The sequence below is a fragment of the Trichomycterus rosablanca genome, chromosome 5, assembly GCF_030014385.1.
Source record: "Trichomycterus rosablanca isolate fTriRos1 chromosome 5, fTriRos1.hap1, whole genome shotgun sequence".
In the NCBI taxonomy this organism is placed as follows: Eukaryota; Metazoa; Chordata; class Actinopteri; order Siluriformes; family Trichomycteridae; genus Trichomycterus; species Trichomycterus rosablanca.
The window spans coordinates 29,826,734-29,849,813 of record NC_085992.1 but is presented as its reverse complement, the minus strand read 5'-3'; the positions used below and the strand labels follow the sequence as shown (position 1 = coordinate 29,849,813).

The window sequence follows — 23,080 nt, the reverse complement described above, 5'->3', positions numbered from 1 at the left end:
ATTCTTTCTTCACATATCCCAGCTTGTTTTGGAAGCTGGGGTCAGAGCGCAGGGTCAGCCATTGTACGGCACCCCTGGAGCACAGAGGGTTAGGGGCCTTGCTCCAGGGCCCAACAGTGGCTGCATGGAAGAGCTGGGATTCAAACTATCAACCTTTCAGTTGACAGCCCAAAGCCCTACCTACTAGGCTACCACAGTCCCAGGCAGATTGTAAAAGTTGCTGTCTGAAACACACCTCTATTTCACAGACATCTTTCTGGAATAGGTGTGTCTCAGAGCTTTGACTGTCTGAAAATTAAAACACCAACAATTGTGCTTCTAGTATTGTAAAACACATTATCTTGTAATGTGTGGTTTGGAACACAGCCCCTGGTCTTTGAGACTGTCCCAAACAGTGTTGTACAGAAGCAAAACATTTCGCAGGGTTGATAAAAACATTTCGCGATTCATTTCAGGGTTTTTATAAAGCACCCACAACCCAACTTCTGTTTTGGATACAGCTTATTATTAAGACCAAACCTCGCTTTATAGCATACATATGATTAACTACTATACTAATTGTGTGGAGCTTAAACATAAACAAAAAAGATTTGAACCAGCATCTTCTCCTGTAGTAGAGCTAGCAGGGCAGAATATTAACATCAACATCTTATTACAGTGCAGCCATGAGCCTTTGTGACCAGCACCTAACTAATGGATTAAAGCCCAGTGTTAATTAGGATTCCTTGGAAGTTTGAAGTTGTGATTCATCAAAATGACAAAGGCTCATATTCCATCTGGTGCAAGTACCCTGACCAGCCTATAAACAGGAAACAGAGCAACAGCTGTCAGGGTGCCGCTGGCTTAATTATTTCAATTGAGAACCACTTGGTGCCAGAGCTCCTACTTTAGGCATAATAAGAACATTTAGCACACTGTGTTATGAAACAAACAGTTATTGTGTCATATAAGGTATTTCTTAACAAACTCTAAACCTCTTACCCCTCTCTCTACCTATGTTTCTTCACTGTGCCCATGGGGTTCTGGCTAGCCGAGTGTGGTGCCTCTTCTGAAGGCAGTGAGGGGGTTCTTCTGTCTCCCAACTACCCATCCAGCTATGACAACAACCATGAATGCATCTACCGGATCCAGACTGACAATGGCAAAGGGATCAAGCTAACGGCCATTACTTTTCAGCTCATTGATGGAGATTTCCTCCAGGTACAACTGACTTGTTTTCACTTTATGCCCTCACAGTACCATTTGTAGTGTATGTGGAAGAATGCTACCAGTTATTATTTAACTTACATTACACACTTAAATTATATTTATGTAAAGGATATCCGGTCATAATAAACAATAAACAATAATTATTAAGGAAATGAAAATCATTGGTCTTATTTTTGTAAATATTAAACAAACGGTTAATTTAACGCCTCCATTTTTTAATATTAATTTTATATAATGTATTATAATAGAAAAAAAATATTTTGGCCAGTGACCTGTGTGCGTCTGTGTGTGTGTTTCGTGTAAAAAGGCTTTTAAAATGCTTTTACTTTGCGTTTCTATCTAATTTAATAAAATCTGCATAATTTGAGTAGAAAGGAAAAAGCAGCAGCATATTACAATTACAATAACAGGCAGCATAGCATTTTTGTCCGTATAAAATGTAAACCTGTTGGCTCCACTTGTCAGAACAAAAGGTGTGTGCACTGGTGTGGGTGAACTGGGAATTTGGCTTGTAATTGTAAGATATTAAATAATGATTATAAATAAATCAGTTTACCATCCTGAACATTTCTGGTGGCGCAACAACACCTTATTTTTAAATGTAACTAATAAAAATGAAATTTTTTAGCAGTCATCTGCTGTTTTCTTAATAACTGTCCTAGCTTTTCTTTCAAACTTACTAAATGAAAAGTCATTTAACAAAGATTTTTTTTTCAATAATTATGATTGGAAAATTGGGTGGCGCGGTGGCTCGGTGGGTAGCACTGTCGCCTCACAGCAAGAAGGTCCTGGGTTTGATCCCCAGGTGGGGCGGTCCGGGTCCTTTCTGTGCAGAGTTTGCATGTTCTCCCTGTGTCTGCATGGGTTTCCTCCGGGAGCTCCGGTTCCCTCCCGCAGTCCAAAAACATGCAGTCAGGTTAATTGAAGACACTGAATTGCTTTATAGGTGAATGGGTGTGTTTATATGTGTGTGTGTATGTGTGTCTGCCCTGCGATGGACTGGCGCTCTGTCCAGGTTGTTACTGTGTGCCTTTCGCCCATTGGAAGCCTGGGATAGGCTCCATCACCAACGACCCTAATTGAATAAGTGGTTAAGAAAGTGAGTGTGTGAGTGGTTGGGAAATTAATGGTTTCATGTCAGGCTTTTATTAAAATACCCTTTTTAACAGTCTGTATGCACTATTGTGTTGGATGCTTTTACCACCTGACATTTTTTGCCTAGATAAGTCAGAGTTTTTCCTATTTTATTTATAGATTTTCTCCCTTTTTCCCCCAATTTAGCATAGCCAATTAGTCTTCCACTGTGGGGGGCACAGATTGCATTCGAGGAGGGTATATTCACCCGACACGCCCTCCCTCTGATGCATGTGCAGTCCATTGACCCCCTCTTATTCTTCTATTTGGTGGAGGCCAGTCTCACGCACTAAGAGTCACACATTGATCTCCGCATTCCACCACTTTTGTACAGGCACCTCGGCTACTAACCAGGGTCCTTACACAGCTTTGAAGAACCCATCCTTTTATTAGTCCGGTGTTTTCCCACCCAGCAGACTTAGTGGGCAATTTTTGTCTGCTGCAGGCACTGCCAATTGTGTTTGCTAGGGGGCACCCAGCCGACCACTAAATAAATCAGATTTTTTATGTGCTCTGTAGAATTAAGTATACTATATGTATTTTTAGAATATTAAATTATTTTAGAAGTGTGTTCTAGGTAGTACATATAATCTGAGAATCAAAATAATAGACTGATAAGGTAAAGCAGTTTAGAGTGGTTTTAACACTAGAAGTCCCAGAAATTTCGAGCTCCCCCCTGAAGTCCCGAAAGAGGGTCAAATGACCCTTAGTCCGAACTGACGACTCTGATGGCTCCAATTAGCATCCTTTCATTTGTAAATGTGGCCATTGCCTGAGGAATCTGCAGGGGGGAGTAGAGCTGAATTCACACTAACGTCTGTCTAATACTTGAAAAGGACTAAAAACTCACAAAGATCAGTTTCAGTTCCCTGTTCCTAAATGTTCTGTACAGAGAATTAGCCAGACATTATGTAATGGCTTTTTCCATCCAAAAGTCAGCTTTTTAAGTAGTTATAAGTCAAAAAGTTTTACCATATAAATCAATAAATTTTACCTAAAAAATCAATTTCTAACATACTCTTAACAGTTGTGAAATCAACTGGTTATATTGTACATATAGTTTGCAAAACATACAATCTGTTTCAAGTTTTCAAGTTTTTCTAAAATAATTTATTTATGTTTTTGAGTGTAATATGAGTTTATATTATGAGTGTAAGCAAAAGAATGTAAGCTGCTCCTGAGTGTGTCTGCCCACCCCCCAGCTGCATTGTTGTGCAGGGGATATGCATAAGGTTGCTAACACCTTAGCAAATTTGCATGCAGCCTTTTGTGCTGTGGGGGATAAATAGGTGACTGCTTCACCTATTTTGTTCAAAAGAAACAAAATGCAGAGAAGGCTCACCACTCAACAGGCATTGGAACTGATCCTGAGCAACACCAACCCTTGTGACTCAGATGGAGAAGACATAGTCCTTCAACCGGATTCGGACTCTGAGCTGTCTTCAGGTTAGATTTTTCAAATTACCTATTTTTATTTCCTGACTATCTTTTTTATTTAGAACCAAAACAAAATGTTAATTTGAAATTATTTATCTTGCAGATGAGGAGACTCCTCCTCTACCAAAAAAGAGAGCTCGGTTGGCGAGTGAGCCGACAGAGACCGCAAAAGATGGCACAGTGTGGCGTGAAGTACAAGTGGGGAAACGTCTCCATTTCACCCCAATAGAACCGTACCCTACAGATGGAGAGCCAAGGGCTAAGGCCAGACGAAGTGTCCGGAGTCGCCTTCAGAGCTTCCTCTGTTTTATCACTCTTGACATGCTTCGTAGCATTCAAGAATGGACTACTCAACATGCACGTCACACAGAGCAGGTGGATTGGTTCATGGATCTCCCGGAACTAATGGCATTTATTTCAGTCATTATCTTGCGGGGGGTGACCAAGGTTCCATCACTACGTGACAGCTGGTCAGCAAACCTGGCAAACCCAAGGATCATTGCAACTATGGCCCGAAACCGCTTCCAAGACATCATGCAACACCTACGCTTTGATGACATGTTCACACGCAGTGAGCGAGCGGAGACCGATAAGTTTGCTGCAATCTCCGATGTGTGGAGATCGTTTGTCACCAACTGCATCGCATCCTACAACCCTGGTCGACACATCACTATTGATGAACAGCTTTTCCCGTCAAAGACTCGCTGCTGTTTTCTGCAATACATTGCAACAAAACCAGACAAGTTTGGCATCAAGTTTTGGGTGGCTTGCGACTTGAAATCAAAGTACATCTGTAATGTCCTCCCATATCTTGGCAAGGACCCCAGTCGTCCCAGCAGGGAGAGACTGTCCGAAACTGTAGTGATGAGGCTGATGGAACCATTCATGGACAAGGGCAGAACTGTAACCACGGACAATTTGGTAATGGATGTAATGGACCAAATGGTGCGGGAGTACAGCGTGCGTGCAGGAACACGGAGATGGCCAGTCGCCGTGTTCTACAACATGATTGACATGGCAGCACTGAATGCGCATGTTCTTTATCAGGCATGCACTGGGGTGCAGGAGAGACGGGTGGACTTCCTGGTTGAGCTTGCAAAAGAGTTAGGTGACTCTCATGTGAGTGAAAAGAAGGCACGCAAGGAGAAACTCCTTCGGCAACAACCTTCCACACCCAGCCCTGGCAAAAGGGCGAAGTGTCAGGTCAACCATCGATGCACGAACAATTGTGCAACTGAGAGATGTGTTGACTGCTACAAATACACGTGTGGCAAATGTACCAGGGACATACCCAGGCAGTGCCAGGTATGTTCCGACAGTGCAGACAGACTGCTGAGTGAGTGCTGAAATGCTAGTCACACAAGAAGGACATGCCACTCACACACACACACGCAGCCCCCCACTGCAGCCTATTGTAAATATGTGTGGAATTGTTTTATTCCTTGTATTTTTTTTATTATTTTTATAACAAAAATAAAAAGCATGGAAACAAATAACAGTTGTTCTTTTGTATATTTTTCACACTGAAATTTCAGTCCTCTTGACTTAGACACAAATGCTTCTGGTCATTACTCACAGCTGTACCTTGCTCTAAAATTTCTAATTCTCTATTTAAAATATATAAAAAATGATTCATTGTTTCAGTGCTTTTTTGCTCAAATAAAACTAAACTAAATACAATATGTATAGTCTTTATATTATCAAATACAATAAACTGAATAGAACTAACTAGAAACTAAATGGCTAAACTCAATGGAAAACAACAACCTCCTGTGGTGCGACAGTAATGGCCTTATTTGCAGAACAAAAGACGGTGATTATAGGATGTTAGCTAAAATCCTTCAGGTCATTCGACCCGTCTCTGGGTTCCAAAGGTAGAAATGCTAAATGACCCCTCTCTGGGACTTCTAGTGTTAAAAGGCGTCCGTGCAGATCTGCATTTTTTAGCAGCCAAATTTAGAAACCCCTATACAGCAGCATCCTCCACTCTGTACCGCACAGCTAACATGAAAGTGCTTGTAATCAACAAAACACATACACGTGACTAAGTAAATGCATTCTGTATTCATAGATTCATTAAAGATGAAGTTCTCACAGTGCCCATAGTTTCCAATCAGAGAGGAAATCCATGAAAACTATAGCCACTAATAAACACCTAATAAAGTACCCAAGTGTGATTCACAGCATATGAGTTGGCAGTCAGATATACACTAATAGTCTTATAGTCTTCAAAAAAAAAAAAAAAAAAAATTAAATGTGTTATGGAATGTGTTATCTCTTTGTTGCATTGGATTTGAGACTTGTAATCGATAAAATATGTGTTATGCGTCATTAAGATTGTGTTATAATGATTAATTATTATTATTATTATTTAATTTTGCTGATGGAACAATAGTCGGAGCTAAAGTCTTTCTCATTACACAAAACAAAACATTCCACCTATTGACGCCTAAGAAATTTGAGCTTGAATCACGTGACTAGTCTATCAACAGTTGAAGCGATGTCCTCAGTGGTAGAAAAGTAAAAACTCCTGCAGCTTGACATTGATTTATGACCTTTAATATCTCATGCCATGCTGTTCTGTTGTTCTCATTTCTTTACGGAGACTTCTGTTTCAATATGAATCCAATACCCAAAAGCAATTACAAAAGTCAACACATGCCAAATTTCAATATTTTGTTTGTTTGTGGAGAAAAAACACCATCAATTTTATGAGAGTATGAGAACAATTGTCTATGGAACCATCTCTAATTTTTCAGCTCTGACAAAACCCTCTCTGACGTATTATCAATCTGGCTGTTAATAGTGAAGTTGTCTTCTGTCTTTTTTTGTTAACAGGTTTATGATGGTCAAGACAGTACATCAAGACTTTTGGGCAATTTTACGAGGAGTGAAATGTCCAATATCATCATGAACAGCACGTCCAACCACCTGTGGATTGAGTTTAATAGTAATGGAACTGGAGTCAACAAAGGCTTCAAACTCATATACACAAGTGAGTGAATTCCAATAGCTGTGATTGTCTGCCTATTTTTTCTTCTATTTTCTTTTATTGTTCGTTTTAAACCAGTTAAAAACTAAAACTGTATTTTTGTAGTAGGTTTTAAAGTTTTGATTAATATATTAATGTATTATTTATTTAGTGTTCAATTATTGAGGCTTTTGTAGCATTATCTCTGCATGCTTAGGCTTATTAAAATGTTATCTTTAAATGCATTTACATCTACAGTATATATACTTCAGATACACTGTAATAGCAGACTGACTTGCCACCTGCTAGACCAGGGGTCCCTAACTTTTTTGCACCACAGACAGGTTTCATATAAGATATAATTTCACGGATCGGTGGGGGCGGGGAGATTTTAAACAAGCATAATAAAAAACACAAAGGGTTGGTTTCCCAGACAGGGATTAAGGCTAGTCCAAGACTACATTTTGCTTTAAATGGAGAATCTCCATTCAAAATGCTGTGTAGTCTAGGACTAGGCTTAATCCCTGTCTGTGAAACCAACCCTTAGTGCATAACAACTCATAACTACTCACCAATAATGGAAAATCGGTGGGAACCCTGAACTTTTTTGCTGCACCAAGACGCTCCCACCTAGGGGTAATAGGCACACCTGTTTTGGTTGCCGTCACCACAACAAATCCTGCTTTGCTTTTATTGCTTTTGTAGCGATCTCTAATTATTTATTCTTCGTGTGCGACCTGGTAGTAAATGACCCGGGACCGATCCAAGGCCCGGTGGTTGGAGACCACTGTACTGTACTTTTTTTGTTATAGTTAGAACCAAGTAATGTTTCAGTATCAGTGTAATTTGTTACAATTATCCATAATTTAGGCTGTATCTAACTGCATAAAACTGTAATACACTGTTTACAACTGTGTGTGTGTGTGTGTGTGTGTTGTATACCTTTCTCAGTGCCGCAATAACACCTTCATAGTAATTTTATGGTATTTGTGGTAGTGTGTGTTGTACAGGTGTGACTGTATTAAGTGCAGCGCTGTTGTTAAGATTTTTTTTTTACCTCATTGTCACAGAGAATTGTGCTCCAACTTCAAATATAAAACCAGCAGCATCCTGTGATCAGAAAGTGGCCAATGATTAAAGACTACAAGACTACAAAAATACGAGGGTTCTTCAAAAAGTTTCCGCACTTTTTAAAAATCAATTTATTAAAAATTTCAATAACAAATGGCATCGCTCTACATAGTCACCTTCCTTTGAGATGCATTTTTCCCAGCGTTGTACAATTTTAATGCCATCAGCAAAACATGTTTTTGGTTAAACGTGTAGCCACTGATGCACCACTGCTGTCACATCATCATCACATGAAAATCTTCTTCCCCTTAAAGCTTCTTTGAGCGGTCCAAAAGGTGGAAATCAGATGGCACTAAATCTTGATTATAAGCTCTCTCGGTCTCTCAGACATGACCAATTACTTCTCCTCCCCCTCACTGTTTCCAACCAAAATATAAAAGTGATCCCTTGTAAATAAAAAACTCTAGTCTTTAACTGTGTGCCTGCAACAAGTGCTAACAGAATGGGTGTTCATAATCAAAAGGCCAATTAAATTTATTAAACAGTATTTAAAAATCCTAACCACACTGTTGCAGCTGATGGACTCATACAAGTACAACACACACCACCATGTCATTAGCATGTTAGTGTCATTGCAGTGCTGAGAATAGTCCACCACCCAAACATCATCTGGTCAGTGTGGATCCTATGGATGTACAAATGTAGATAAAAGTTAGAATGTGGCAAGTTGGCTGATTAGCCTATCCTCCTATTAGCCTATTATAATAAGAATGAGTTGGTTGGCCAACCATATTTACAGTAAGTGATCTGTCTCTGATTTCATCATAGCTCAAAATTCACTGTAACTGTCAACATTCTACTACAGTAACATAGACTTAAAGATCTATCATGCATATGGGCACACATGTAAACACATGTAAACATTCAACATAACTGTTGATATTCATTAATGCATATTTAAAGAGAAAGTCTGTTTTTTTGTAATTACATTTCTAGTTTTTTACATATTAGCAATTATCATGTCAATATACTGTACACTGACGAGGCACAACATTATGACCACTGACAGCTGAAGTAAATGAAGTATAAACACTCATTATCTCTTCATCATGGCACCTGTTGGTGGGTGGGATATATTAGGCAGCAAGTGAACATTTTATCCTCAAAGTTGATGTGTTATAAGCAGGAAAAATGAGCAAGCATAAGGATTTGAGCGAGTTTGACAAGGACCAAATCAGAGCATCTCCAAAACTGCAGCTCCTGTGGGTGTTCCCGGTCTGCAGTGGTCAGTATCTATCAAAAGTGGTCCAAGGAAGGAACAGTGGTAAACCGGCGACAGGGTCATGGACGGCCAAGACTCATTGATGCACGTAGGGAGCGAAGGCTGGTCCGTGTGGTCTGATCTAACAGACAAGGTACTGTAGCTCAAACTGCTGAAGGAGTTAATGCTGGTTCTGATATAAAGGTGTCAGTGAAAGGACACAGTGCATCACAGTTGCAGGGCTGTTTTGGCAGCAAAAGGGGGACCAACACAATACGTATTAGAAAGGTGGTCATAATGTTATGTCTGATCGGTGTATGCCATAAGTGTGTGTATTTAGTAACCGACAGCTAACAGTCTGGCTAACTAGCCAGCTCTAGTGTCTGAAAGCCTGTGTACCAAGCTGTGAAATTGTAAGGCAGGCTATGACAAGTAGCATACTAATAGCTAAAAAAGAACTATTCTTTGTAATGCAGTGAAAGGAATAATATGCCAACCCATGCTGCCATAATGTTTTATTACCATATACGACAGACGGGCTGATTAACCTAGCTTTTGTTCAGTTAAGGGTAGAAAGCTGCTTCTGGAACTCTTTAATTATTGAAAGATCAGATTTGATCAGTTTACAGTTTTGGAGCTTTTGGAGGTAACGATGACACCCTTAGCCTCACTAAAATATTTATTTATGTAATATTATTTTTATTATTATTTTTATTTGTTTGTTTATTTTATTTAGAGTTACTAAACATAAAGAAAACTTCATATTTGTAATTAATTAGCCATTTTAATAGCCATTAAAGCATTTATAAATGAATATTTCTCTTGTTTTTCCTGCCGTCTGAGTGCACACAGCAGCAGCAATATAAATGAACACATGCTCTGTTTCAGCTCGTGTGGTTTTACAAGACATTTGATAGTGCTTTAAAATGCAGTTGGAACATGGGGGGTATTATGAATTGCACGGTTACTGTGCATACGAACTGATAAAAGATGATCTTTCGCTCGAGCATATGTTGTGTCAATATTAATTTAAAATGGGTCGCCTGGGGCTGCATTGGCATCTGAGGTAAGCAGGTGCCATATTCATAAAACAACCTTAATGTCATTATTAAGCAAAAATCAGTCCCTGCTGATTTAGGAGAGGGGGAGAGGGTGTTCCAGAGGGACTCCTTTTTTCTCTATTTGTCATTCTAATGGCCTTTCTGCATCCTGTCCTTTTTTCTAGGCTTTGACCTTGTGAAATGTGAAGAACCAGGGACTCCTAATTATGGCTACAAGATCCAGGATGACGGACATTTTGCCAATACGTTTGTTCTGTACAGCTGTAATCCTGGATACACTCTGCATGGCAGCAGCACACTGACCTGTCTGAGTGGGGACCGCCGTGTTTGGGACAAACCATTGCCAACCTGTGTCGGTGAGTGCTTTATTAATATGAGACAAGCGGATATCATACAACATGCTTCAGGTTTTTAATAACAGTGTATATTAGGTATACTTAATAAGCTAATCAAATATACTGACTAAATGTGATTAGTAATATTAATTAATATTTCCTGGCACAGTTATTGGTCTGCCTTTGTAGCAGTTGCCACTGCATTGCATCATAGCACTGATTCTGATAGGATTCCTTCCTTCCTTCATTCCCTCCTTCCGTCCTTCCCTCCTTCTTTCTTTCCTTCTTTCTTTTTTCCTTTTTTCCGTCCTTCCTTCTTCTTCCCTCCTTCTTCCCTCCTCCCTCACTCCCTCCCTCCTTCCTCACTCCCTCCTTCATTTCTTCTTTCATTTCTTCCGTCTTTACTTTCCTTTCTTTTTTCCTTCCTTCCTTCCTTCCTTCCTTCCTTCCTTCCTTCCTTCCTCCCTCCAACCATCCATCCTCTCTTTCTTCCTTCCTTCCTCCTCACTCCCTCCTTCATTTCTTCTTTCATTTCTTCCTTCTTTCCTTTCTTTCTTCCTTCCTTCCTTTCTTCCTTCCTTCCTTCCTTCCTTCCTTCCTTCCTTCCTTCCTCCCTCCCTCCCTCCCTCCCTCCATCTTTCCTTCCTTCCTTCCTCCCTTCCATCCTCCCTCCCTCCCTCCCTCCATCCCTCCCTCCATCCATCCACCTTCCTTCCTTCCTTCCTTCCTTCCTTTCTTCCTCCCTCTTTCCAATTTGTCCTTCCTTTCTTTCTCCCTCCATCCTTTCTTCTGTTCTTATGTCTGTCCTTCCTTTCTTTGTCCCTTTCTCTTCCATCCTTTCTTCCTTCCTTTCTCCCTCCATCCCTCCTTCTGTTCTTCCGTCTGTCCTTCCTTTCTTTGTCCCTTTCTCTTCCTTCCTTACTTCTTTCCTCTCTCCCTCCATCCCTCCTTCTGTTCTTCCATCTGTCCTTCCTTTCTTTGTCCCTTTCTCTTCCTTCCTTACTTCTTTCCTCTCTCCCTCTGTTCTTCTGTCTGTCCTTTTTTTATTCTTTCTTCCTTCCTCCATCCATCCTTCCATTTTTTTGTCGTACTTACTTCCTCACTCCCTTCCCTCCTAACCATCCTTTCTTTCTTCCTTTCTGCTTTCCTTCCTCCGTCCCTCACTCCTTCCTTTCTATCCTCTTTTATTATTTTCTATTCTTTATTACATATTGTTACATATTATTTAAATACTGATTATGTTTTCCAATAGAAATGTGTGATATGTAAGTCAAGCTATGATAGGATGATGACTGACTTGTAGCTATGCTGATGTAGCTAATGGTAGGTCTAGGTCTTTGTTAAATGTATAGATTTAGCCTTTGTTTACTCTATAATGTCCCTTTCTACCATGGAAGTGCACATGGATCCTCCACTTTTAGTTCTCCCTCATGTTTTATTCTGAACACTGAGTTGTTGTGTAGTGGCAGCACAAGTATCTCTTTAACCCTAATCTGTTAGACATATCAATAAGAGAGCTGAGAACTGAGGGTCAAAATAATAGCCAGAAATGACAGCAAAAAGATCTGTCTTCATTAGTATGAAAGCGGTCTCTCCACTAATGCTAGCTTAAAGCAGCCCAGAAGTCCTACAATGTGTACAACTAAGAAGAGACACATGGTGCTGTTCTGTTTCGCATCGCCCTAATCTCAGTTCCGTAATTAAAATGGCTTGAATGAGATATACTGCAGGTGCTTGGCGGGTAAAATGGATGGCATTGCCTGGAGCGGTCATTGTGTTCATTAGTTTGAATTAGTCAGCATGGTAAAGCTGTTTCTTTCTTTCTTTCTTTCTTTCTTTCTTTCTTTCTTTCTTTCTTTCTTTCTTTCTTTCTTTCTTTCTTTCTTTCTTTCCTCCCTCCCTCCCTCCCTCCCTCCCTCCCTCCCTCCCTCCCTTCCTTCCTTCCTTCCTTCCTACCTTCCTTCCTTCCTTCCTTCCTTCAGCCTGCTCGGTGTATCTCTAAAACAATAGAGCTTTTTATCATTATTAACATTAATGTTTTGTCTATTTAACTAAATAATTACAAAAAATTTACTTAAACGGTGACTACCGGGGCTCAATCCAACAACTAATAATACATACTAGGCATTTGCACATATAAGCTAATAACATTATTTTTAACTACTGTTTTATTGGGGTCGGGGTCGTGGTGGGTCCGGTGTCCCCAGAATCACTAAAGTGCAATGCAGTAACACATACATACAGAACACTAATCTCTTCCGGGCTTTCTGCCACCCACCTCCTTCCCCAAAACATACGCAATCATGCGATGATTTAGATTTTGTAGTTAAAATATGCCCTGCCTCTGCGCTCCAAATTTAACTTTTTACCCTAAACCACTTTTTGAGCGCCCACTAGCAGAGAATGTTGGATTTTTGCCTGTACAGGTAACGATGTCTGCACAATTTTGAATAAATGAAACGTTTGAGATGTGAAATGGGGCTTAACAGAATTAAAATAGAAACTGATTTTCTCAGTAGAAACATGAGAAAAGTAAGATGCTAGACTTCATATTATACAAACATAAGTAAGTTGTTCACCTTTATGACTCTGGAACAACCAACATTATTAAATAATCTATCATAGCAGCATTTGATAGACATTTACAAGTGAGTGTCTTGCTTCTGCAAATCAAATTTTATTTCTATTCTACGTTTACATGGCAGCAATTATTTTACATCGACTCCGGCAAATTACTGTCCGCTGTCAAGTGTGAGAGTTTAATCCTCAAGTTGTTAGCTGGATGCTTTGATTTGTGAGTATCGTCCATCATAAACCAGGACAGGGAAGATTTAATCCTGATATAATACACTTACCTAAAAACAATATAATAATAAATGTTACATGAGAATGTGTGCTTACATTCATGTGGGCTGCATCTTATACGTTCTTTTTTCCCCGGACATGTCCTCTATTTTGGGCCTGAAGAATTTTTGGGATTCGGCTTTTAAAGTCTGCACACACTATTCTTTGTGTGTTTTTGCACTGATTTCACCTTTCTCTTAAGGTCCCGCTTTCTCGCACTCCTCTTAAAAATGCTCAAGTGCAAATAAACATTCACAGATGAATAAAAAAAAAAAAATTTAAACAGCTAAAGGAGAGAGTTTGTCAGGTAAATTAACTATTTTTGAGTAAAACAGAGGATACTGTTACTGTTGCAGAGGGAGTTTTTGCATTTCACACCACGAAGCATCACAACAGCTACAGATCAATGGACTGCATGCCACATTCTGTCGAAATAGCTGTAACTATTTTATTTGTATTTATTTTTATTGTTTAGGGCCAAACGCTAAATGGAAAGGACTTAGCTTATCTGACTGTAAAGACATTTCTTAGTTGTCTTGTTAGAGAGTAGCTGTTTATTATTAAAGTTCAACAACATAGTTGCATTATTGATGCATTGGTCAAACCCTTACCCCAATACAACACCCCCACCACACCCACTTCAGTCCAGATGCCTGTTTTCCCCATGCTGCCATCTTACCACAAGTGTCCTTTTTAAAAAAACTAACATATGGTCACCCTGCTGCATTTCAAATTTCATACTACCATAATGCCTGAAGTACTTATAATAGAAACATTGATAGTGGACTCACTACACGCTGTATTTAGTCTTGCAGTGATTGTGTTGTGTGTGCTGTCTCACATGATATTTTTCTGTACTGATATATTAGAAGCAATAAATAGTTTTTTATTTTAGAAACAAATACAGCATCCCATAAAAAAAAAACACAAGGTATTTTGTTTTACACTGGGAGAAAAAAGCTCCAAATAACAAAGGCAAATAACAAATGTCATGGTAACTGTTTTAGCTGTTATGTGAAGTCTGCTGTCCAAGAAATGCCATACCAGTTGTAAACTTTTCACATACAACTGTTACATAGTTGTAGATTTATCTTACAGATCATTTCTTCAAAATTGGCTTGAGAGTAATGTATTGATTGATTGAGTGATTAAACATCAGATTTCATCTGAGAACATCATTTATACCACATGGTTAATGTTCAATCGAGGGTTAGTGATTGAGCAGCAAACATTTATCTAATTAAATTTTATGTAACAATTTTAGCACTTTTATGCACATTGAATTGCTCTGTTTGCAAAAATGTTCAAACTAATCTTTTTTTACTCAGTCTTCTTCTTCTTCTTTTCCTTGGCCTTTTGTCTCGTTTGGTTGCGGCGTCGGCTCTCGGCGGATCACGATCCGCGCATCGATTTGGCAAAATTTTTACACCAGATGCCCTTCCTGACACAACCCTCCCTATTTTATCCGGGCTTGGGACAGGCACTACAATGCACTGGTTTTTGCATCTAGCGGCTAGGTATCTATAGGACAATTCAGTGTTTCCAATTAGCCTGGTGGCATGTTTTTTTTTTTTTTTGGACTGTGGGAGGAAACCGGAGAACCCAGAGGAAACCCACGCGGACACGGGGAGAACATGCAAACTCCACACAGAAAGGACCCGGACCACCCCACCTGGGGATCGAACCCAGGACCTTCTTGTTGTGAGGCGACAGTGCTACCCACTAAGCCACCGTGCCGCCCCCTTTTTTTACTCAGTCGATTAACTGAAAATAATACTGGACAGAGCTCAATTGCAGTTTTCATGGTTAAAGAATAATCTTTAAAAAAAAAAAATAGAATTTTTTCTATTCTAAGTACGAAGTAGAGGTAACAAAACAGAAAACACCCATAATGGCGATATGATGTGTCATGTATACGTGTAGCAGTCACATGGAGCAAGAGGATGCAGTCAGAGCTTTTCTCATGACTTCATATATATGAGAGGAAGTAAAACTGCTCTAATTTAACTACAAATAAATTGCAAGTAGATGAGCAGATTGTACAATCAGGAGGGAGTGAAGCTGTCAGAAGATTTGTAGGTCAGTTGGTGAAATATGGGGTGTGGATTGTGAGGTGCATGTGTAATTTGCAGGGGTGGACAAGTCATAAATTTAAAAGCAAACCCTAACGGGCAAATTACTGCTTCTAAGTGCTTTTCCTAGTTTCATTTTTTGGTCTGTAACATAATTAACTAGGCTTAATAATAAAAAGTATTACGTGCTATTTAGCTAGTTGAATTAATCATTAGTCAGGAAATGTCACTAACAGCAAAGACCAAAGAGTAAATGTATATATATATATTTGTAATTTTACACCTAATTCAACTGACAAAATAACAAAAAAAATAAATGATTTGATGTTTTTATTGACCAACTTAATTATATTTTGTAAATATAAACACATTTTTAATTAGATGCTTGTTTTTAATATTAAAGTCATTTGTTTGCTGAGTGGGTGGCACAGAGCAATGTGGTCATGGGGACTTGGTTTTAATACTCTTTCATTTTTTTTTGTGTTACAGCATTTGGGACAATTTCCAGTGTGCAATAAAATCGAAGAGCTGCATAGAAATAAAAAAACTTATTATACTTCTTATATGGACATAAATGAAAAGTGAAAGCCAACATAATATATAATTATACACTGACCAGGCATAACATAATGACCACTGACAGGTGAAGTAAATAACACTGATTATCTCTTCATCACGGCACCTGTTAGTAGGTGGGATATATTAGGCAGCAAGTGAACATTTTATCCTCAAAGCTGATGTGTTAGAAGCAGGAAAAATGAGCAAGCGTAAGGAATTGAGCGAGTTTGACAAGGGCCAAATTGTGATGGCTCGACGACTGGGTCAGAGCATCTCCAAAACTGCTGCTCTTGTGGGGTGTTCCCGGTCTGCAGTGGTCAGTATCTATCAAAAGTGGTCCAAGGAAGGAACAGTGGTAAACTGGTGACAGGGTCATGGGCGGCCATGGCTCATTGACGCTCGTGGGGAGCGAAGGCTGGCACGTGTTGTCTGATCAAGTGTCAAAAGTGCAGTGGTATATAAAGTATAAAAGTACAAATATCTTACCAGAAATTTACTTTGATAGAAATTGAAGTCACCTCTTAGAATATTACTTGATTAAAAGTCTTAAAGTATCTGATGTTTAATGTACTTAAGTATTACAACTTTTCTGATATTAATCGTACTTAAGTATTGAAAGTAGAAGTGCAAGCAAATGCTTTTAATAAAAATGCAAGCGGACAGAATTTTGAAGAATTCTGATTATTATTCTTTTAAGCTGTTGAAAACAGGTGATTGTGATGTTCAGAGGAAAGAAGGGAAATGTATTTTGTTCTAGAAATTCTTATGTTGTGAGGACCTCGTTCTTCTGTAGGTGTAGGGTCGGCTCCATTGTTAAGGTGCTTTACATGCTTGAAAGAACAATCTTCATATTTTTCAAAATTCTGATTGCATGCATTTTCATTAACAGCATTTACTTTCACTTCTACTTCCAATACTTAAGTACATTTAATCTCAGAAAATTACTTTTGATACTTAAGTACATTAAACATCAGATACTTCAAGATACTTTTATACTTTATACACCACTGTATTCAAGTACATTTTTTAAGATACTTGTACTTTTATACTTTATACACCATTGTATTCAAATACATTTCTTTTAAGATACTTGTACCTTTATACATCACTGTCTTTCTAAAAGACAGATTGTCTTTCCAGTTTAAGCTTTCTGGCAAAATTGAAAGCTCTGTCTGTTCTGCACAACATCCATTTTCTGAACAATGCAGATCAGCCACCTCAACATTTAACATTGAAAAAGATGTTACTTGGCTGATAGACTAAGCTACATTTAAACCACACATACTACAGTATATAAAATTAAATCCAGTAAGGTCTATGTTGTCTTATTTAACCATGGGGCATTTGTCTCATTTGGCCACTTTATTCTGCTGCTTTTATTTATTAAGGTCTTCTTCTTTAATAAAGGCCCTTTGCTGATCACCTTCAGTTGCAGCCAATGTCCTCTGCAATTTAGTCTACTGTCTACTAGTTCATTGACTGAATTACTAGAAGAGGCCTGTCCAAGGCTGCGGAACTGTAGTTAACTGAAAACTGAGGAACTAAGTTTTTTTTAACCCTAACCCTTTGTTAAAGCAGTCTAGTTGTTTTAGTACAACTGTTGTAACAAAACAATCAAAAAATGTAATAAAAACACAGTATGTATAACTCAGAATATTCTTTTGTATCTCTCTGTTTTAGCTGAGTGTGGAGGCCACATCAGCGGTGCCACATCTGGTCGAATCCTGTCCCCAGGCTACCCCGCGCCATATGACAACAACCTCCACTGCACTTGGTCCATTGAGGAAGACATTGGAAAAACCATCAGGTAAAAATTTCAACCTAATAACCACAACTTGATGTGTTATGCTAATTCCCACAAACGTTAAAAGGTGGCATGCTATTTTCGTTGCCACCCAGCCACCAGGCTTATTGCTAAATGACTTCTGTTCTTTCAAACCCATTATCATAAGAGGCAAGAAAACAACACAAAACACAGCTGAACACAAGCAGAGATAAGCCAATATGACTTTTGAAAACGGGGCTGAACATCGATTTAAGAAGCAATTGCAGCAACCCGGTGATTTCACAAAACTGCTGAATGTCTTTCAACTTATTTAAGTTTAACATTGTACCAGTTTTAAATGGTTAAAACCTCTCGAATGCCGGATTCTAATTATAACAAGTGGTTGTTAGATTAAATTAGTCATTACATTGCAAGAGTAGCATGTTTACAGAGACAGGTACTTCTGATGAAAAGAGAATTAATTTAAGTAAATTAATTTAAGTAAAAAAAAAAAAACATAATGGCCACAATTTTGAGGCAATCTTTTCTAATGTTTTACATGGTTACTAGAGAAGGATAATCAGAAAAATCATTTTGAACATACTTCACTTTTTAAACATACTTTTGAATATACCTGACATTTGAATATACTTTACCATTACCATTGGGCAATTTTATGCTGGTAAACTGGTTAGGAAATATGCTGTGAATGCCATCATTACTTACTCAAAACCACTTATAATTTACTTTACAGTTATAGCCAAAAATGTAAATAGTCTAATTCTCTTTGACTCTGATAACTGTGCAGATTTTCTTCCATTTGAAATAGTTTCTGCAAAATCACCTTCCTAGACATCACATATTAAGCTTTACAATTATGAGCCAATTACATTCGACATTAGAGTCTTTATTAGACTATGGGAAAGTCCCCAGAAACTCCTGTTATTTTCTACGTGTCTTAAGAATTAATTACCCTAATTAACTTAATTACCAAGTCTGTCAGCTATGTGCTAACATTGCCTAAGTAAAATCTAAGTTATAAAATATTTGATGCGACTGATATGAAACAAGGGCAGCATGGTGGCTTGGTGGGTAGCACTGTCGCATTACAGCAAGAAGGTCCTGGGTTTGATTTCCACATGGAGCGACCCAAGTCCTTTTTTTGTGGAGCATGTTCTCCCCGTGTCTGTGTGGATTTTCTCTGGGTGTTCTGGTTTCCTCCCACAGTCCAAGAAACGCAGTCAGGTTGATTAGAGATACTAAAGTCCGCCTAGATGTGAGGGTGCAAATGTGTGTTTGTTCTCTGATATTTAATGAGTATTTTGATAAATGTAGATCTTTTATAAATAATGTAAATAATGTTTAAATATGTATGTATACATCGATCAGCCATTACATTAAAACCACCTCCTTGTTTCTACACTCACTGTCCATTTTATCAGCTCCACTTACCATATAGAAGTACTTTGTAGTTCTACAATTACTGACTGTAGTCCATCTATTTCTCTGCATGCTTTGTTAGCCCCCTTTAATGCTGTTCTTTAATGGTCAGGACCCCCACCGGACCACCACAGAGCAGGTATTATTTAGGTGGTGGATCATTCTCAGCACTGCAGTTACATGGTTGTGTGTTAGTGTGTGTTGTGCTGGTATGAGTGGCTCAGACACAGCAATGCTGTGTTTTTCAACACCCCACTGTCACTGCTGGACTGAGAATAGTCCACCAACCAAAAATAAATCCAGCCAACAGCACCCCATGGGCATCGTCCTGTGACCACTGATGAAGCTCTAGAAAATGACCAACTCAAACAGCAGCAATAGATGAGTGATCGTCTTTGACTTTACATCTACAACCAACTAGGTAGGAGTGTCTAATAGAGTGGACAGTGAGTGGACACGGTATTTAAAAACTCCAGCAGCGCTGCTGTGTCTGATCCACTCATACCAGCACAACACACACTAACACACCACCATGACAGTGTCACTGCAGTGCTGAGAATGATCCAACACCGAAATAATACCTGCTCTGTGGTGGTCCTGTAGGGGTCCTGACCATTAAAGAACAGGGTGAAAACAGGCTAAAAAGATGTGTAGATAAACAGATGGACCACAGTCAGTAATTGTAGAACTTCAAAGTGCTTTAATATGGTAAGTGGAGCTGATAAAATGGACAGTGAGTGTAGAAACAAGGAGGTGGTTTTAATGTTATGGCTGATCGGTATATATATATATATATATATATATACAGTGTATCACAAAAGTGAGTACACCCCTCACATTTCTGCAAATATTTTATTATATCTTTTCATGGGACAACACTATAGACATGAACCTTGGATATAACTTAGAGTAGTCAGTGTACAGCTTGTATAGCAGTGTAGATTTACTGTCTTCTGAAAATAACTCAACACACAGCCATTAATGTCTAAATGGCTGGCAACATAAGTGAGTACACCCCACAGTGAACATGTCCAAATTGTGCCTAAAGTGTCAATATTTTGTGTGACCACCATTATTATCACTGCCTTAACCCTCCTGGGCATGGAATTCACCAGAGCTGCACAGGTTGCTACTGGAATCCTCTTCCACTCCTCCATGATGACATCACGGAGCTGGTGGATGTTAGACACCTTGAACTCCTCCACCTTCCACTTGAGGATGCGCCACAGGTGCTCAATTGGGTTTAGTCCATCACCTTTACCTTCAGCTTCCTCAGCAAGGCAGTTGTCATCTTGGAGGTTGTGTTTGGGGTCATTATCCTGTTGGAAAACTGCCATGAGGCCCAGTTTTCGAAGGGAGGGGATCATGCTCTGTTTCAGAATGTCACAGTACATGTTGGAATTCATGTTTCCCTCAACGAACTGCAGCTCCCCAGTGCCAGCAACACTCATGCAGCCCAAGACCATGATGCTACCACCACCATGCTTGACTGTAGGCAAGATACAGTCGTCTCGGTACTTCTCACCAGGGCGCCGCCACACATGCTGGACACCATCTGAGTAAAACAAGTTTATCTTGGTCTCGTCAGACCACAGGGCATTCCAGTAATCCATGTTCTTGGACTGCTTGTCTTCAGCAAACTGTTTGCTGGCTTTCTTGTGCGTCAGCTTCCTTCTGGGATGACGACCATGCAGACCGAGTTGATGCAGTGTGCGGTGTATGGTCTGAGCACTGACAGGCTGACCTCCCACGTCTTCAACCTCTGCAGCAATGCTGGCAGCACTCATGTGTCTATTTTTTAAAGCCAACCTCTGGATATGACGCCGAACACGTGGACTCAACTTCTTTGGTCGACCCTGGCGAAGCCTGTTCCGAGTGGAACCTGTCCTGGAAAACCGCTGTATGATCTTGGCCACCATGCTGTAGCTCAGTTTCAGGGTGTTAGCAATATTCTTATAGCCCAGGCCATGTTTGTGGAGAGCAACAATTCTATTTCTCACATCCTCAGAGAGTTCTTTGCCATGAGGTGCCATGTTGAATATCCAGTGGCCAGTATGAGAGAATTGTACCCAAAACACCAAATTTAACAGCCCTGCTCCCCATTTACACCTGGGACCTTGACACATGACACCAGGGAGGGACAACGACACATTTGGGCACAATTTGGACATGTTCACTGTGGGGTGTACTCACTTATGTTGCCAGCTATTTAGACATTAATGGCTGTGTGTTGAGTTATTTTCAGAAGACAGTAAATCTACACTGCTATACAAGATGTACACTGACTACTCTAAGTTATATCCAAGTTTCATGTCTATAGTGTTGTTCCATGAAAAGATATAATGAAATATTTGCAGAAATGTGAGGGGTGTACTCACTTTCGTGATACACTGTATATATGGATAGATAGATAGATGGTAGATTACATTCACTAGTTCCAAAAGACCAGTCAGCTCTTCTGTTTAGACTGATTAATGGTTAAATGAACTGATAAATGTGATAAATGGTTTGTCTCAGTGTTTTCAGTCCACCAACATTACAGTAGTTGATGTGAGAAACAACCACAGCTTGGTTCAGTCTATATAATTAAAGCTACAATTCGCACAGCAGAGTGCCAAATGTAATTGGATAGCCGAGGGACCTTTGATATATGCAAGCCAGTAAAGAAAAAGAAGGAGTGAGGATTACTTTGTGTACAGTTTGAGTTAACCAGTGCCCAAACACATTAGAATCAACTTAGTTTAATGTATCCCAGTGGGGTTAACTTAGGACCTTGTATAGGAACTCTGCTACAATAAAATCTCATAAAAAGCACTTCCACTGTTCTGAATTTTTCATTAGCTAGTATTATAGAAAAGCATATATGTTGCACTAGTTATTATTGCTGTTGTTGTAAAAGTAAATTGCAGTTGTAATTAAATACAGTCCAGCAGTGCAATAATCTTTGAAGAGCAGCAAGTCTGATGCACCAGTGATGCAGTGAAGTTTGTGCAATGCAGTGCAGTGATCTGTGGACAGCAGCAGGTCAAAAACACCAATGATGCAGTGGTGTTGTTCAGTGCAGTGCAATAATCTGTGTACAGCTGCAGGTCAAATACACCAATAATGCAGTGTTGTTGTTCAGTGCAGTGCAGTGCAATAATCTGTGTACAGCTGCAGGTCGAATGCACCAATGATGCAGTGGAGTTTGTGCTATGCCGTGCAATAATCTGTAGATGCACCAATGATGCAGGGGCTTTATGCAATGCACTGCAATGTTTTGTGGACAGCAGCAGGTCAGATGCACCAGTGATGCAGTACAGTTTGTGCAGTGCCGTCCAGTGATTTGTAAAGAGCAGCAGGTCAGTTGCATCACTCATGCAGTAAGATTATATGCAATGCAGTGCAATTATCTGTGGACAACAGCAGGTCAACAGAAAGGAGGCTAACTACAGTTATGTAGTAGAGTTTGTGCAATGCAGTGCAATAATCTGTGAAGAGCAGCAAGTCTGATGCACCAGTGATGCAGTGGAGTTTGTGCAATGCAGTGCAATGTTTTGTGGACAGCAGAAAGTCAAAAACACCAGTGATGCAGTGGGGTTTTTGCAATGCAGTGTAGTGATCTGTGGACGGCAGCAGGTCAAATGCATCAGTGATGCAGCAGAGTTTGTGCAATGCAGTTCAGTGATCTGTGGACAGCAACAGGTCAAAAGCACCAATGATGCAGTGGTGTTGTTCAGTGCAGTGCAATAATCTGTGTGCAGCTGCAGGTCAAAAGCACTAATGATGCAATAGAGTTTGTGCAATGCAGTGCAATGTTTTGTGTATAGCTGCAGGTCAAATGCACCAGTGATGCAGTGGTGTTGTTCAGTGCAGTGCAATAATCTGTGTACAGCTGCAGGTCAAATGCATCGGTGATGCAGTGGTGTTGTTCAGTGCAGTG

General features: G+C 39.5%; 2 protein-coding genes across 2 annotated transcripts in view; both read left to right on the top strand.

Moving 5' to 3' along the window:
* Positions 1-23,080, top strand: part of LOC134315046 (CUB and sushi domain-containing protein 1-like) — a 739,302-nt gene that overhangs the window by 525,544 nt on the left and 190,678 nt on the right. The window contains exons 22-25 of the mRNA XM_062995960.1: positions 1,031-1,200; positions 6,619-6,775; positions 10,309-10,500; positions 17,634-17,760. Of these exons, the coding sequence (XP_062852030.1) occupies positions 1,031-1,200; positions 6,619-6,775; positions 10,309-10,500; positions 17,634-17,760 (646 nt within the window). The remainder of the gene's footprint in view (positions 1-1,030; positions 1,201-6,618; positions 6,776-10,308; positions 10,501-17,633; positions 17,761-23,080) is intronic.
* On the top strand, positions 3,506-6,545 carry LOC134314687 (uncharacterized). The gene is made up of 3 exons (XM_062995380.1): positions 3,506-3,789; positions 3,884-5,085; positions 6,540-6,545. Exons 1-3 carry the CDS (start codon positions 3,669-3,671, stop codon positions 6,543-6,545), a joined length of 1,329 nt encoding a protein of 442 aa, XP_062851450.1. The 5' UTR covers positions 3,506-3,668.